This window comes from Phragmites australis, chromosome 21, assembly GCF_958298935.1.
Source record: "Phragmites australis chromosome 21, lpPhrAust1.1, whole genome shotgun sequence".
Classification (NCBI taxonomy): Eukaryota; Viridiplantae; Streptophyta; class Magnoliopsida; order Poales; family Poaceae; genus Phragmites; species Phragmites australis.
The window spans coordinates 23,835,937-23,854,052 of record NC_084941.1 but is presented as its reverse complement, the minus strand read 5'-3'; the positions used below and the strand labels follow the sequence as shown (position 1 = coordinate 23,854,052).

The window sequence follows — 18,116 nt, the reverse complement described above, 5'->3', positions numbered from 1 at the left end:
GTAGTAGGGCACCCATATGCACGTATGCCACACAGCTAGCGCGTGGGATCTCTGTACCTTTGGATCAAGATAGCTACCTACTACTCACCTGTCCCCTCTTCAGGAGTACGACACACATACATCAATATAGCGTCATGCGGGCTTAGCGCGCAAAGGTCTACCCTATTTATTAGGTGTGGTTCAATCATCCTGTCTCCCATCGGCTAGCTATCCACTAGCACGCATGATGCATCAGAAGCAGCATGGCCACAGTAGAACATTACTAAAAATTATTGCAATTTTGTCATTTTTTCGCTCTAATCATGCATGCGCCTACGCTCCCTGGAGTGTTCCTATCGAGCCCAGTCGGAACCTGCGCATGCCTCTGGCCTCAATGGCCCCAGCTCCGGCCCGCGCACGCCTCTGTCCTCTTCCGACTTGGTCGGCCTCCGGCCTCACTAGCCCAGGCTCTGGCCCCACGCATGTTCTTCCGACCTAGTCAGCCCCAAGCCTCACTAGCCCTGGCTCGTGGAGGACCTTCGGTCTCATCGGCTCTGGACAGGTGGGCCTCCGCCCTCATCAGCTCGAGCCCCACGCTCATCTCTGGCCAGGCGAGGCCGCGGCCTCGCGGCTCTAGCCCCGGACGTGCCTTCGGCCTCAAGGGTCTTCGGCCCAGCACACACCTTCGGCCTGGTGCACCTCCGGCCTGGCGCGCGCCTCGGGCCTTCCTTGCCCTTGCTCTGGCCCTGCGTGCATTGGTAAATGGCGCAAAATGCTTTTTGGATGGGGTGTCAAACGCCCAACCTTGCTCACATGAGTTAGCGTGCTCCCACTAACCACCAGGTGTATGATCACACTATACCAACTCTTCACCAGCTGCTCTTCTTTCTAATAATACTTGATTAAGTCTCAGACAAAATTAGCTCGCATATATACATGGAACTAGTTCATTCACATGTTTTCCCTTAGTCACCTATGTGCAATTCAGTGCAGCCGCATCCGTATTTTCTTTTTTGGTGATTGTTGCACCAAACACACACTGCCTTGATAGCTCTCTGCCCCTTAGCAAAAACCCACGATTATGGCATGAATAAGCTCATCACAGTGAAACTAGCTCTGCACCTCGTAGGCTATATGTCTTGGTCACACGACGCACTGCCTCGACGGCCCCATGTCTCGACAAAAGCCCACGACGATGGCGTAAATAAGCCCATCACATCGGCACTTGCTCCGCACCTTGCATGATATAAGCCTCGATCTCATGACGCACTACCTCGATGCCCCCACACCTCGACAAAAGCCCACAACGGTGGCCTCAGTAAGCCCACCATGCGGTACAACTTTGCACCTTGCAGGCTCCTATTGTCGGTCGTGTGATATATTGCCTCGACGGACCCGCACCTCGGCAAAGCCCACAACAGTGGCATTAGTAAGCCCACCCCCATAGCAAAACTCTGCACCTCGAAGGCACCAAGCCTCAGTCGCGTGACATACCCACCTCGAAAACTTCCCTACCTTAGCAAAAGCCCACAACAATGGCATAAATAAGATGCACCCTCCACCGCTCGTGATCGAAAGACGCGAGGGAGTTGGGGGATGAATCTCCATGTGATATAACGTACACATAAGATGTGGGACGCACCCTCCACTCGCTCACGGTCGAAAGGTGTTAGGGGGACTAGGGGGTTAGGAAGTCAAGATGGTGGGCACCATGCAACGCTGAATCGAACCGCAAGCTAGGCCAGTGAATAATAGCTCGCCATCTTTAATTATTAAAGGTCAAAAGTTTGACTAATCCTACACGGTCATAGGATTTCAATAACTCTGTAAAAAACGCATCATTTTCAAAGCAATTATAGGACCAATTAAAGAATTGAGAACCCAATAAATTTGAATGGGACTCGGGAGAATGTTGCCACCGCCGTGGGGCTCTGGACCATGCCATCTTCGATGGGCCTCGCTGCCGTGTTGAATTCGCATTTGGCCACTACCGCAGGGCTCCGGACCACACCATCTCCGTTGGGCCTTGCCGCCGTGTTGAATTCGCATTTGGCCACTGCTGCAGGGCTCTGGACCACACCATCTCCGTTGGGCCTTGCCGCCGCCACTTACGGCCACCACCACGGGGCTTCGGACCACGTCGTCTCCATCGAGCCTTGTCTCGACCACGTGCAGCCATCACCAAGGGGGTTACAGCACCATGCCGCCTGTCAGCTCTGCCGTTGACTTCATCATGTGCATGTACTACCAAGGGGATATAACGCCACAAAACTCCTTGGTGCCACCGTCGACTTTGGCTCTAGCCAACGCCGCAAGTCTCCGGACCATGCACCCACCGCTTGCGGCCACCATCACGCTGAATCCATTGGGCCTCGCTGTCGCCGCTTGTGGCCACCGTTGCGCGGCTCCAAACCATGACAACTCCATTGGGCCTCACCACCGCCACTACTTGCAACCACCGCCACGGGGTTTCGGACGACGTTGTCTCTGATGGGCCTCATCGATGTTGCTTGCGGCCACCGTCGTGAGGCTCTGGACGATGTCATCTCCGTCGAGCCTCATCGCCACCTTGTGCAGCCACCACAGAGGGTGGTCACAGTGCCACACCGCCACTCGGCTCTGCCGTCGACTTCGCCTCTGGCCACAGTCACATGGCTTCGGACCACGCTAACTCTGTTGAGCCTCACCCCTACCGCTTGCGACCACCGTCGTGGGGCTCCAGACCATGTCGTCTCTATCGGGCCTCGCTGGTGCCACTTGCGGCCATCACTGCAGGGCTTTGGACCATGTCATCTCCGTCGAGCCTCGTCATAGCCACGTGCAACCACTACCAGGGAGGTCGCAGCGTCACGCTGACCCTCGGCTCCACCGTCGACTTCTCCACGTGCGGGCACCACCGAGGGGGTTACGACACCACGATGCCCCTCGGCTCCGCCGTTGACTTTGCCTCCGATCACAGTTGTGGGGCTCCAGACCACACCGTCGTCACCTGCGGCCATCGCCACGGAGCTCTGAACCACGCCATCGCTGATGAGGCTCATCGCCGTAGCATGCAGCCACGTCCGTGGGGATCCAGACCACACCGACTTTGTCGAGCCTCGCCGTCACCACTTGTGGCCACCGTCACAAGGCTCTGGACAATGCCATCTCTGTCTGGCCTTGCCGCCACTGTTGGTGGCCACCACCACAAGGATCTGGACCATGCGCATCTTCTTTGAGCCTCGTCGCTACTCTCTGCGGCCATCGCCGAGGGGGGTTGCGGTGCCACACCGTCCCTTGGCTCCGCCATCGACTTTGCCTCCAGCCACAGTCGTGTGGCTCCAGACCACGCTGACTTCGTCAAGCCTCATCGCTGCCAAATACGGCCACTACCGCGAGGCTCCGGACCACACCGTCTCTGTTGGGCCTCGCTGCCACCGCTTGCGGCCACCACCGCGGGGCTTCAGACCTTGTTATCTCCGTCAAGCCTTGTTACCACCACGTGCAGCCACTGCCACAGAGGTCGCGGCACCACAATGCCCCTCGGCTCCGCTATCGACTCCGCCTCTGGCCAGCTCCGCAGGGCTCCAATCCATGATGTCTCTATCGGGCCTTGTCGCCACTGCTTGCGGCCACTGTCGCGAGCTTCGGATCACGCCAACTCCGTCGAGCCTGACCGCTATCACTTGCGGCCAGTGCCGTAGAGCTTCAGACCACGCCGTCTCCATTGAGCCTCGTTGCTGCTGTGTGCGGCTACCGTCAAGGGGGTCGCGGTGCCGTGCCACCCCTCGGCTCCTAACCACATCGACTCCGTCGCCAATTGTGGCTACCGCCACATGGCTCTGGAACATGGTGTCAACGTCGGGCCTCGCGGCCGCTGAGGAGCTCGGGACCACACTAACTCTGTCAAGCCTCGCCGTCACCACTTGCGGCCATCGTTGTGGGACCCCGGACCATGCTATCTCCGTTTGCCTCATCGTCAACACTTGCGGCCACTGCCGCGGGGTTCCGGACCATGCTTTCTCCATCGAGCCTCACCACCGCCGCTTGCGGCCACCGCTGTGAGGCTCCGGACAACATCGTCTCCGTTGAATCTTGTCATCGCCACTTGCATCAACTGTCGAGGGGGTCGTGTCTCCACACCGTCCCTCGGCTCCATCGTCAACTTCGCCTCTGGCCACCGCCGTGGGGCTCCGAACCATGCCATCTTTGTTGAGCCTTGTCGTCGCCATGTGTGATCACCACCGAGGGGGTTGTGGTGCCACGCCGTCCCGCGGCTCCGAACCATACAGACTCCATCGAGTCTCGCCGCCGCCACTTGCAGACACCGCTGCGGGGCTCCAAACCAGGTTGTCTCTGTTGAGTCTCGCAACCACTGCTTGCGGCCACCGCCATGGGGCTCCGGACCACGCCATCTTTGTCAGGCCTCGCTACCGCCGCTTGCGTCCACTGCCATGGGTTCCGGATGGTGTCACTTCTGTCAAGTCTCCATTGTTATCGACTCCATTTTTTATACCTACCACGAAGCTCCAAACCCTTGGCATGTGACCCCTACGAGCCTCACACCCTTTGCTCTTGGCCTAAGGCGTTGGACAGGGAAATATCCGAGATATCCTGACTGCAATGGGGCGCTCGCCTCTCGAGATCTCAAGCCAGCGAATGGTGGGGTGCTGTTGGGGAAATAGCTCCAGCTTTTGGATATTTAAATGATGTATGACAAGACTATTTAGGCGGTTATAATCCCTAGTCTAATATTGCTTAGGTAGAAGGGGCAAAGGACCAAAATACCTCCATATGAATGTATTGTACCAAGATTTTAGGGGGCCAGGAAGAAATTTCTTCCGCCCATTTTCTCTATAAAACAAGTCCCTAAGGGGCAAAGAGGGGGACCCTTTTTTTTTTTGCTCAACTTCTTCCTTCACTCTAGTTTTTTACTCATTCCACAGACTCTCTTCCCCTCTCTCTTCCTCTCATCCAAGTACTGGGCTCATCTCCAAGCTTGAGCCCCTTTTGGTGAGAGGGGCTCTTGCTGTGCTCTGTTTGAGGCATTTTTCGAGCCTCAACAACTCATCAGTTGCTCATCTACACTAAGTTACATATTTGAGATAGATCTTCACGGAAAAGTTTCATCAATTGAGATTTATGAGTTTCTGAATCTATGATAAGGTATATTGGCTTGATGCAATAACAAGCTGCAAATGCAAATTCCAGACATTGAAACAACAACCGTCTCTAATATGGTATACACTGTCTGCAATTCAAATAGAACTGTCTGAATTATTGCTTTTACCGACGGTTTCTAGCCATCGCCATTGGCCAAAAACTCTATTTGGATGGTTTTGCCAAAACTGTTTGTAATCGTGGTATATAATTTCTTTGTGGTTGTTTATGGGGATGATTTTTTTATTTTGCACACCAATTATTCTACAAGTATGCAAATCTTATTCTAATAGTAAGGTTTTGTTGAGGTAATAAGCAAGATTTATTGGTTTGTAGTTATATGTATGGAAGTGGAAGATGTATCGACAGACCAATTCCCTGATCCATTTGCTCATCTATACCTAAGTCACACATTCGAGACACTCTTCACGGGAAAGCTTCATCTATTGATTTACGATGCTTTTGTATTGTGATAATGAATATCTCAAGCTTGTTTAGAATTTCATTATGTAGATGCTACAAGAACGTAGAGCCGTTCAATGAGTAACCGTTGGGAATAAGGACAAATGGTCTGTAATATTTGTTAAACCGTGTTTTGTACGTTTCATAGCCGGCAGTTTCGCCTGCTGTCCGTCGGTTAAATGAATTTCCGACAGTTTCGCTCAAACTCTCTAGTCTTTCTGCATATCTTGTTCATTAAATTCGTTTGGAAGCCGAGACGACTCGTCTCTTCGTGATATAGCACTAAGACAATAATCAATGTCCAATGAGATCAAACTCGGCTGAAGCTGTCTATCTGCAAGAATCAATATTTTTAAGTGTGTCTGCAAGAACCAATATTCGTAAGTGTGTCTGCAAGAACCGGCCTCAGCATCGATTAAGGCATGCGGAAGGCCAACACATGATCTTGTTTATCAACTTTAGTTTGTACTAGTAGCTTCTCCATTGTTGGTGCGTATATGATTGTATAAATGTAAATATAACTGAAATATAGAGAGAGGAACAGAGGAAGAATAGGTGAGAAATCGTTACAGAGTTTTCCCCATTCTCTGTGTTCATGGCTTCTCCACCTCTCAACCCTAAATTCCCAAATACTCCTAAATCCACCAATTGATCTTCAATACGGTACCAGAGCAGGTCGATTCGGCGTGATCTTACTGCATCCCATCCATCAATCCACTGTATCGCTGCGATTTGGTTGGAATCATGCTGTTTCCTGGTTGTCTCGAGTAGCTATGGTGGAGCCTGTGGTTCTGCGCGGGGGGAGTCACCGTCGTCACTTCTTTGTGCTTGTTTCCAGAGCTCATACAGCTCGGATTTGGCTTCGCTAAAGCTGCCTGTCTACGTCTTGATCCTGTGTGATTTAGTGCGGAGCTAAGATATGCTCTGTTGAAGTGGAGACGCTGTTGTCGTCACCAAGCGAAGGAAGAAGCCGAGGCTGATTTGAGGCCAGATTACTTGGTTTGCGGCAAGATAAAAAGGTCGTCCTGCTGCCTCCTTTTTGAATAATATTGGCAATTGCTTCTTGGCATTTGAGCTGTAGTGCTCCTGTACGTCTTGGATCTTCGATCACTTCTGTCACTTGTTCACTGCTGCAAGCTGGTACTGCTTTGATTGAGAATCATGGAAGAGACAAGTGAACAGCAGTCAGGTGACTCTACTGTTGCGAAGCTCTGTGAAATATTTAGCAAAGTGCTAGAACAGCAGCAATTAAGAGCAGCTCCAGAAGTCATGAAGCAAATACTTGAACCTAATCTGGTGAAATTTTCAGGACCAGAGAACTATGTGAGTTGGGCTCGTCAGACCAAATTAATTTTGGGCTCTCATGGATATGACAGTTTGCTTGCCGTTGTTGATGGTGGAGAAGAAAAAGGTGGCGACAAGCAACTCAATGACAGAGTGCTTGTGTGGTTGTTGAGTAGCATGGAACCAACAATTCGGGAGCAGGTTGAAATTATGACCACGGTTGGAGAAGTGCGGTCAGCATTGGAGAAGCAATTTGCAGGGAAATCAAATAAGATGCAAGCTACCCGAATAATGCATGAGGTATTGCACTTGAAGCAAGGCTGAAAATCTGTGACAGAGTATGCAGGTGAGATGAAGAAGCTATATAGGGATTTATATTATTACCATCCATTTGAGCCGGTTGAGAAAAGAGATATAGCTATTCATCATACTTGGTTCCAATCATTTGTGAGCAAGCTTTTCCTTGATGGCTTAAATCAAGAATTTGATCTTCGTCGCCAGCTCATTTTCTCTAAGTCTAAATGGCCTAGCCTGGATGATACAATTTCTAGTATTATAGAGGAAGAAACCAGACTAGCTTATCTTAAGGCGGGTGATCAAAGAGGAGTTGATGCTCGTGCTGCTCCATCTATTCAGAACAATCGCACACCTAATTTCCAAAAGGACCAAGGCACGAAAAAATTATTTTGTGAACAGTGCAAGCATGATGGCCACACCATGCATAGAGAAGTGCTTTAAGTTGCATGGCTATCGACCTGGGTGGAAAAAGAGGAGATCTCGGCCAGAGGGAGCCCAAGGTAGTAAATGGAATCAAGCAAATCATACTGAACCTAAAGGGGAGCTTCCAGTGGTAGATGTGCAAGCCCTTGAGGAGTACAAATCCAAGCTCAAACTCTCTGAAGGCTCATCTTCCAACCTAGATTCCACTATTGCTGATTCCAGTTTACATGCCACATCCCAAGGTATGAAACGCCATCAAACCCATGCCCTTACATCTCAGCCCAAACCCTAGATTATTGATTCTGGAGCCACTAACCACATAACAGGAGCATCTAACCTTTTTGCTTTCCACACACATCCTTCAGGTAAGGATAAGGTGCGTGTAGCTGATGGATCACGGTTCCTATCACAGGCCGTGGATCCATATGTTAACTCAGCAAGTCAAGTGGCTGATGTACTTACAAAAGGGCTGCCTATGAAAATCTTTTATGCTTTTTGTGGCAAGATGGGTCTATTCGATGTATTTGCCCATCTTGAGGGGTGTTTTGGTGTGTATATGAACCACACTGGCAAATCAAGTGCGCACCATCCTACAGCCGAGACCCCTTCTTCAGAGCATCGAGTCAATTCTGCCTGGATAACTCGATTGTGGGAAAGATTTTCCTTTTACAAACCCGATATTGTGCAAATGATGCAGAGCAATTAAGTGCAATGCATTGTGAAGCTGAAGAGCGATTCCAGAACATGCATCTATGCTTGTCAACGGATTATGATATGCATATAACTCTGCTTCAATGCAAGGACCTACACTGGCTTGGATGCATGCAACAGCTAGCTAGCGTAACATAAAACTGCAGGAAATAAGCAACTTATATTGACACACCACTTCATCGTTGCAGAAACCAATCAAATCACATATATAGTAGCACACAGTACATTAACAAAAATGTGCGCACAAGCACCGCACTTATTACATGAAACCATGCATGCAGCATGATGGTCCAGAGGAAAGCCACACAAGTCCAAATCCGCGAGCATAGACACAACCCTTATGCTCAATCACAATCACAGGCCACACATGTAGAACAAATTGGAAGCCGGACACACTCGGTAGATACACACGCAGAATATAAACACACGGCAAACAGAAACATACAAGCAGAAGAGATGGCATACCACATCATGGGACTCGATGATGAATCGGTTGATGAAAGGAGATGCCTTCCTCCAGTGTTAAGCCTTCTTCATCCAGAAGCATAAGTGGGATCTGTTTGCAACATCGCCCTCTTTTGGTGCTCTTCCTTTTTCTTGCTCTTGATTTTTTGGTATGTTGTATTTAAGAACAAGTTTGTTTCTATGATTCTTAATGGATTCTTTCACTTGCACCTCATTAGGAACTAACTCACCATTAAACTCGAGCTCCTTCAATCTCGGAAGGTTGTCGATGCCAGAAAGAGAAGAGAATGACCAGATGATCTTCTCGAGCTTAGGAGCAGATCCGCCAGTGAAGCTTATCTCGGAAATGTCACAGCATTGGACAGTAAGAAGGTTGAGCTTTGGGAACTCATCATTGTTGAAGGTAAGCTTGCCATCGACATAAGACTTTTCCAAGAGCTCTAGGCAGCGCATGCTTCGTTTCTTGGCCAGGATTTGTAGATCACCTTGCTTCAGCAATGTACCACCAAGAGTCACCTTGGATATTTGTTTGGCATTATTCTGAAACAATGAAAGGAACATGTTGCTGCTGGTGGTGTTCGAGTTCAACTTTTGCTCCTGCGGTTTTGGAAGGACATTGACTCTGGTGGTGGTGGCGGCGGCGGCAGTGGAAATACTGGTGGCGGCAGGGGCGGTGGTGGCGGTGTTGGCGGCGGCGGCGGCGGCGGCGGCGGTGTTGCTGCTCAATTCATGCTCTTCCAGTTTTGGAAGGCCATCATCTCCTGTGGTGACGGCGGCAGCGGTGGTGGTGTTGCTACTCAACTTGCGCTCCTCAAGTTTTGGAAGGGCATCGTCTCTAGTGGTATTGGCGGTGGTGGCGGCGGCGGCGGTGGCAGTGTTGGTGCTGGTGCTGTTGTTCAACTTGCGCTCCTCCAGATCTGGTGTGCCGTCGACTCCAATGGTGTTGGTGGTTGGGAAGGACAATACGATCTCCTCGAGCCCAGGAGTTGCTCCAGCTTCAAAGCTGATGTCAGTCATGTTGGAGCCCTCGGAAAGAAAGTACTTGAGATTTTCAAACTTATCCTTGCTGAAAGTGAGCTTTCCCTCGGCGCAGACAATGTGTCGTAGTCTGAAACAGCGCAACTTGGGCAGATTGGCAAGGACATTAAGATCGTTCTGGTTCAGCGAGATTTTACTTATAGTTACCTTGGCCAGTTCTTCACCATCTTGAGCCAACAATTGAAGAAGCTGCACCTTTCGTGTGCTTCCACTTATGCTTAGTGTCTCAAGATCCTTGGGATGGTCTTTCAAGTAAGAGTCAATAGCATCAACTGGTAACCTGCTGCTGTAAGCGTTCTGCAAAATAGAAAAACCTCTGCTGCAAGAAGTGCCCATGCGTTCGGTTATGGGAACAAGAGTGATTGACAGAGACCGGAGGCACTTATGCAAGTTACTGATTGCTTGAAGCAAATTCTTGAGGTGACTATCCTTGTCCTTGATAACCACACCAAGCTTGCTTAGTTGCCATAACCTTCCAATGTCTTTTAAATGTTGAATATCCTGTGGCTTAACGTTGGACAGTACCTCCATAGCTTCCATTTTTTCGATCTTTTCAGGAACCTGAACACTGTCGAAATCAGTACTGTTTAGACTTGGAGCAGTGTCACCAGCCAGCAGACGCTTCAGCTTTAGAAGCCGGATATTTCTTGTTTCAAACGCAGGCACCTTGGTCTGCCGGATATCCAACACCTCCAGCTCATGAAGGTTGTTGATTTCACTGGGCAGGTGGGTAACATTTGTTCTTCTTAGGCTCAGATACTTGAGCAGTAAGATCTTGCTGCAGATGTCCTTGAGGTAGCGTTTCTTCTTCCCACCAAAGCATTGACAATCTTCCAGATCTAGCACCTTGAGCAGGTGAAATTGAGATGACTTCGAGAGATTTTCCAAGAAATTCTCGATTGTATCAGATCCACGGAGTCGGAGATCGTTGGAAATTGAGAAGTGGCGAGCCAAGTGATGTGACAGGCGTGTCTCCAAGATGCGTTGTTTCTCAGCAATCTTGGTAATGAATCCATGAACTAGATTGTCCACCATGCAGCTTTTGACCTCTCCTGTAGCACCAATATCAACAGGATAAACAAGCCACCTGTCAATGAGCTTGACAAAACATTTTTCGGCTTCCCGCACTGAACTGGACCAGCGCCAATCTTCTGTAGTTATTACTCCTTCCGCAACCCATCGTCCTATCAAGGTTGACCTCCTGATTTTGTATCCTTGAGGGAAGATGGCTAGGTACAGCAGGCAGGACTTGTATTCTTTAGGCAGATCGTTGTAGCAGAACATGAACATCGTTTTAGCAATACTGACTAATGGTTCTGGTGAAACTGGCTGCAGGATGCTATGCAGCTTGTTCAGCTCTTCATTGCTTCTCTTAGGATTTGCGTACAAAGCATGAGCGAAGATCTTCATGCAGAATTCATTTAGCTTACACTTGTCCAAGATATTGTGAAAAATCTGGGGATCGCAGTTGCTGTATTGTTGTCTTGTTAGATCGAACAGAGTATCGTGGTAGAGGCCAACAAGAGAATAGTTTATAGGCTCCTGCTGCTGTGGATAGCAATATTCTTCCTTGATCTGTTGGGTGTCCCTTGAGTTGATCACGATCACAGCACCAGCAATGCAATCAAGAAAGCTCAAAGCATTTCTGGTCTCCTCCCATCGGAACCCGTGGATCATCTGATCATCAAATTTGAGAATAATTATGATTCTTTGATCCTTCAAAAGTTTTTCAATCATGTCCATGATCCCTTTGATCTTCAGTTGCTCATTAATCACCTGCTTGACCTTTTCCATCTTCTGCATGGTTTCTTGAACAATTGCATCCAGCTTTTGATCATGGCCATCCGATTTACCTGCTCGCTGTTTCTTGTTAGATTTCTTTTTGATTGGATCATCGCCCACTGCAGTCACTGTGGCCTTCGTGGCTTGCTTGTCCGCCAAACTGTCTTGCTCCTGAGACCGCAGGGACTTGCTGTTGCTGGTCCCCGCTTTTTCCGTCTTCGTGTTTTCTTGAACAGTTGCATCCAGGTCTTCATCATGACCATCCGATTTACCTGCTGCTTGTTTCTTGTTAGATTTTTCTGTGGTTGGATCCTCGTCCAATGCAGTTGTTGTGGCCTTTGTGACTTGCCTCGCCACTGAACTTTCTTGCTCTTGGGCTTGCGGGGATTTGCTGTTGCTGGTCCCCGATAACACCTCCCGCACGATTTCTGGTTTAACCTTTTCGATAATTACTTTTTTTTTGTCCTCGCCCAATGGAGTGGTGGGGCTGATCGGGGTGCCTTGCTCCTGCTCCTGCAGGGGCATGGTCTTTGGGAACACCTCCCGCAGGATTTGTTCATATTGGGCAGCATTGAGGTGAATCAGGCTGCACCCTGCTTGTCCTCTTCCTTCTCCTCCTTCTTCTTCTTCTTCGTCGTCGTCTTCTTCTTCTTCATCATCGTCGTCTTCTTCTTCCTCTTCATCATCATCGTGCTCATCGTATTCTTCTTCTTTATAGTCCATACAGTCTTGAAGCTTCTTGGCCGTTTCCTTGATGATGTCGTCGTACCATACTGCCAGTGTAGGCATGGCTTTCTTCCTTACTTGGTCTTGTTCATCCGCGGCAGCTGACTTGACCAGCAGCAGCAGGAGTACTTGTAAGGGTTTTTTGGAGATTTCGCTTTTCCATATATTCTTGTCGTCGCCCTTCTCCTTCATTAGTTTCTTCAGGTTCCACTGCAGCAGCTCGTCATTCTTGCTTTGCCCAAATTCACTCTTGATCTCTTCAATCTTGTCGCCGACCTTCATTTCTCGGATAGTTCTCTTGACTTCATAAAACACATTCTTTTTCTCCCTGTAAATACGATCTTTTCTTTTCCATTCTATATATTGCCGCTCCCTTTCGTCTTGACCTGTGCCTTCCTCCTGCTGCTGCTGCTGCTGCTGCTGGTGGGATAGGGATTTGGCATCCTCGAGCTTGAGCTCCCGGAGGATGTAGTAGAGAATCTCCTTGGGTTGTAGCAGGTGATTTGCAAAGTGCACTGCCGGGATGTCGACCAAGACACTGTGCGTTAAATGGTTATATGAGCGCACCACGGCCAAAGCTTCACGTGCGATGGCGCCGGCGTCCTGATCTGCATCCGGTGCCACAACAGCGACGGATGGTATCGACGATCCCGCCTTTCTGGTTTTGGCTTGCTGTGTTATCCAGTCAACGAGCTTCGCCTCAAAGTAGTCGTCCAGGGTGGCCGGCGTTGCCACAACGAGCTGATTGTCACCGTCGTGTTCCTTGTCTCCAGCACCGTCGGCTGATGCGGCCGAGGTCGTCTTCGTCGCCGGCACCTCCACGCCGTACCGCAACCGCCGCTCCCCGACGTCGCGCGCGCGGTCCCTCAGCGAGCGCAGCTGGACGGCCGCGCGGTGCTGCGCGACCATCTTCTGCACGAAGCAGGGAGCCCACAGGAGGTAGCGCCGGAGGCAGCCCCTGGCGAGGTGGATGTCGGGGCGGTACAGGTAGAAGTCGATGCAGTTGTTGCAGTCGTGGGCCAGAAGCCGGACCTGGTTCATCCACGTCCGGACCTGCTCGTCGTTCTCGCCGCCAGGGGGCGCTGTACGGGCCAGGTGCAACAGGAAGCTGTTCATGCTCTCCATCTCCTCCTTGATGAACTGCACGTCGCCCCGGACGCGGCCCAGCAGCAGCATCTCGTTGCGGATGACGCCCAGCAGCGAGCTCACGGCTCCCGTCGCGAGCTCGGCCATCTTCCACCCTTCTCCCTCCGCCGGCCGGCCGGCCGGTACTAGTTTCTAGTTCAATTGGTCTAGCGCGGGCAGGCTCGGCTAGCTAACATTTTTTCGAAGGAACGGCACGAGCGTTGCCGTTGTTATATTAGGAGAAATAAAAGGTAATAAAAACAAAAGGTTCAACGGCCCGAATTATTGGGGCACGGAAAGGAAGGCCGACGAAAGGCAGAAAATCGAAAGGAAAAAACATACAAATATGAACATGATAACGGAATTACTGAGCTTGGTCGAGGTAACACCTTAGAAAGATCAGGGCTGGGTCGCATAGGCCTGTTTTCTTTGGTCGCTGTCGTCTATAATCAAGCCAGCCACTTGGAGAAAGGATCGTTGTACCTGAAATATTCTTCTATTACGTTCTTTCCAGATATTTCACTAAAAATAAATCACTGCTCCATCAAAATATTTTCTCTGTTTTTTGTCGATTTTGATCCAGCACTTCCTCCACCATTCTTTAATCGTGGAGCATTTATTTAGAGTAGGCAGATTTGTGGTGCCATAACAGTGAGCAAGTTCACTCCAAACTAGTTTTGTAAAAATGCATTCCTTGCAAAGGTGACTTGGCGTTTCATCATATGTTGCACAAATTTTGCAGGTTTGATTATTGGGTCACCCCATTCTTGCCAGATTGTTAGCAGTTCGGATCTTGTTTTGGATGAGGAGCTAGGTGAAGAATTTGCACTTTGGTTCAGTTTTTGCCGCCCATATTGGCTTCATATTGATATGTTTGCTGCTGCCAACAAATTGGACCAGGTAAGCACTTTTGGTGGTATACTCCCCTCATCTGTCCATCTTCATCTAATTTGATCAGACTGATCTTCAATGAGTGTGAATTGGTTGATGTCCTCCCATAAAGTAACCAGCCACTCTAGCTGTTTTTGCGTGGTTAGTTGACCTAAGTACCTAATCCAATTGAGGTCTGAGAGTCCTTTGCTTACCGTCATATTTTTTTCTCTTTGATTTCATATAAAGATCTGGTGCAATGTTTCTTGGTGCCTGTCCCTGTACCCAGTTAGAGAGCCAAAAGGAGGTCTTACCATTCCCTACTGCCAGTACTGTGATAGCATGAAAGAGATCTTTATCCCCTTGATCACAAGGGAGCTGCATGTCTTTCCATGGCCGATCCTCCTCTCTACATTGGTACCACATCCACCTTAGTCTTAAAGCTCTTGCGAACTTCGCTAAGTTCAAGATCCCTAGACCCCTAACTCTTTTGGTCTGCATACCTTGCTCCAGTTTACTAAGCAAGGGCCGCCGCTTACATTTTCAGATTCATGACCCTTCCATAGAAAACTTCATCCTATTTTGTCAATCTTCTTAGTGAGCTATTTTTGGAATGGAAACATAGTTATGTGGTAGGTTGGCTATGAGGATAAGACCATTTTTACTAGAGTTCCTCTTCCAGCAGAGTTCAACATCTTCTCTTTCCATCCATATAATCTACCCCCATTCTATCAAGCAAACGGTTGGACCTCACTCCTCCTCAGCTTTCTGGTATGTAGTGGAAGATCCAAATACTTGGTTGGGGATTGCTCGGTCCTGTTCAGGAAGTCCTGAATGATTTGCTGCATATGTAGATCATGGCAGTGGATGGGATAGATTTCCGTTTTGTTGAGATTGGTGATCAGACCTGAGCATATTTCAAAAGCATCCAAAAACTGAGATGGCCCTTAGTTCGGCAGGATCAGGGGCTGCAAAATTTGCCGCGTCATGCATTCTGCACGTATGCATGTGTCTGTGTGCGTGGGTCCGCGGGCAAACGACAAAGGATATTTTATTCTTCGAAACATATTCTACGTGAACGCACGCAAGCCAAACCGTCAAGTATCTACGTAGCATGTGAACAGCACTACGTGTGGTCCAGGAGCACGTAAGTGTCATGTGGGGGCTATCCAAACATTAGAATAATTCCAAACTAGCAAGATGGCCGGTACAAATAACGCGGTTAAATAGCGTTTTTATTTTATCTGTTGCAAAATTTTCTCCATGAAAACCACCACCCGCGAAAGACGGTACCCCCACCGCCTCACCATCCGGCCTGCCGCCCGCCACCACCATTGGCCACCAACCTCTCTGGGCCTTCCTCTACCGTCGGCAGCCACGAATCGCTCCCCCAAAAATCCGAACCATAAACCCAACCTCTAATCCTAACCCTAGCCCTCATTGAAGAAGACTTGAGCTCGCCAGAAAAGTCACCGGGGAAGAAGGTCGCGCGGATCTTGGTGCGGATCCTACGGTAAGAAATTTGACAGATTTCTTCCTTTTTTTTATCCACAGATAAATAGTGTTTCTCTTTTTTAGGACTCGTGATTTTTCATAGACTTTTTTATTCTTACTATTGCCAAGTTATTTCTATGTGTCATGGCGTGACCTTCTGAACTACGTATTATGACCTTGACGCTCATGTCCGTGTAACACTATCGTGTCGAGTACGTTGCCCGCCCATTTGCTGGAGCACACCCACGGCGGTGGACACCTACGCTTGACGTTCGTTGTTGCTATGTTAACTCACTTCATCACTGCATGGCCATCCAAATTTGTTGACGGTGCAAGGTAATGCTCGCGATTTGCATGGCTAGTTCGCTTACACGCGCACTTTGAAAGTAGTATAAAATTCAAACTGCTAATGATATTTAATTTTTACTTCTCATTTCAGGACTACATTTGGCATGGATTTTTAATATGAATTTTATTTATTTATTAGATATAGTTTTTTTTCGATAAAGGAAGTTTTTATTGAACTCAGACAATTACATCAAAGTTATACAATCGCACTAAGAACACTCCCGACCTGTGTATAACCAAGATGCACACAACCAAAAAAGAAAAAACAGAAAACCAGTAGATAAAAGCAAAGGTGAAAGCGGGAGATGCTAAGGCGCTCCGATCCTCCGACTAGGCCGCCACCCATACACCTGGGTAAAACACTCCCTGACCACCCTCTCCAAATACTGACATACCACTGTAACCGTATCCCGGGAATCCGGCTTCTGTAAAATAGCCCAGATACGGAGCCAGTGAGTACAAAGGTAGAAAACCTGCAAAGGAGATGAGATATATTTTTTATCAAACACCATATCATTCCTGCATAACCAAAGTGACCAACCAGTAGCAACTGCCCCTAACAGAACTTTTGGTTTTAAGTCCCTCTTAATACCCCGTAACCAAGTACCGAACATATGAGATACATTATGAGGTCTGAAGAGGCAGAAGGTCCAGCGGCAGGCGCCCAAGCGTCAGGAGTTTATCCGGGAGCAAGTCAGCAAGCTCCTTGACGCCGGCTTTATCCGAGAGGTCCTCCATCCAGAGTGGCTGGCAAACCCAGTCATCGTCCCGAAGGCCAATGGCAAGCTGCGGATGTGTGTCGACTACACTGACCTGAACAAGGCTTGTCCGAAAGATCCTTTTCTTTTACCCCGCATAGATTAAATTGTAGATTTCACTGCGGGATGCGATCTTTTGTGTTTTTTAGATGCAAATTCAGGTTATTACCAAATCCGCATGGCCACACAGGACGTGGAAAAAACATCTTTTACTACCCTGGTGGGGACCTATTGCTATGTCTCAATGCCTTTTGGTTTGCGCAGCACTGGGTCGTCATTCCAGCGGGCCGTGCGCATTATCCTTGATTCGCAGGTTGACCGCAACGTCGAAGCTTACATCAACGACCTCGTGGTCAAATCCCGAGAGCGTGCCACCCTACTGGAGGACTTAGCCGAGACTTTCAATAGTCTCCGAACTACCCACCTGAAGCTCAACCCCGAGAAATGCGTCTTCGGGGTACCCGCGGGCAAACTCCTCGGTTTCTTGGTTTCCAGCCGAGGAATCGAGGCCAATCCGGAGAAGATCCGGGCCATCGAGCAGATGCGTCCCCCGGCTCGCCTCAAGGAGGTCCAGCGTCTCGCTGGCTGCATGGCGGCCCTGGGACGCTTCATCTCCAAGCTCGGGGAGCGAGGGCTCCCGCTCTTCAAACTCCTGAAGAATTGATCTTATGAAAGCAAAACAGCTCACTTTTATGAAAATTGATCTTAAGATCCGATAGTTGATCAAAAGCACAAAGCAATAGCTTCATATTACGAGCTTTCTCCAGATCATTATCCATAAAGAATATCGTGTCATCGATATATTGTAGAATAAAGATACCATCATTTATAAGATGAAGCATTTATTAGATATAGTTGACATGGTCTTTTTATTTAAGTATTTTTCTCCTTAATCCGCATGGCTGAGAGAGGGGCCCGAGGGCACGCCGCCCATCCTCAGGGTCTTGGCTGCCCGGCCCCATGACCTAGGCTGGCCGGCCCCTATGCGCTCTCGCCCGAGAGAGAGGCCCGAGGGGAGGCCGCCTGGCCCCATGCCCTAGGCTGCCCAACCCCATGTCCTAGGCCGCCCAACCCCATGACCTCGGTGGGCCGGCCTGAGTCTCCACTGCCTCTACGAATCGACATAGGACGTGGCCACCTGAGAGAAGCAGTCGGGCCGCCCGATCGCCAAGTAATCGCAAGAAAATGAAGGCCGCCCAATCCACCGCTTCAAGA

At 49.3% G+C, this 18,116-nt stretch overlaps 1 protein-coding gene across 1 annotated transcript; it reads right to left on the bottom strand.

Annotated features, from left to right (window-relative positions):
• Positions 1–8,474: 8,474 nt before the first annotated feature.
• On the bottom strand, positions 8,475–13,745 carry LOC133903452 (uncharacterized). The gene has a single exon (XM_062344838.1). The coding sequence runs from the start codon at positions 13,537–13,539 to the stop codon at positions 8,818–8,820; it is 4,722 nt and encodes a 1,573-aa protein (XP_062200822.1). The 5' UTR covers positions 13,540–13,745; the 3' UTR covers positions 8,475–8,817.
• Positions 13,746–18,116: the final 4,371 nt, after the last annotated feature.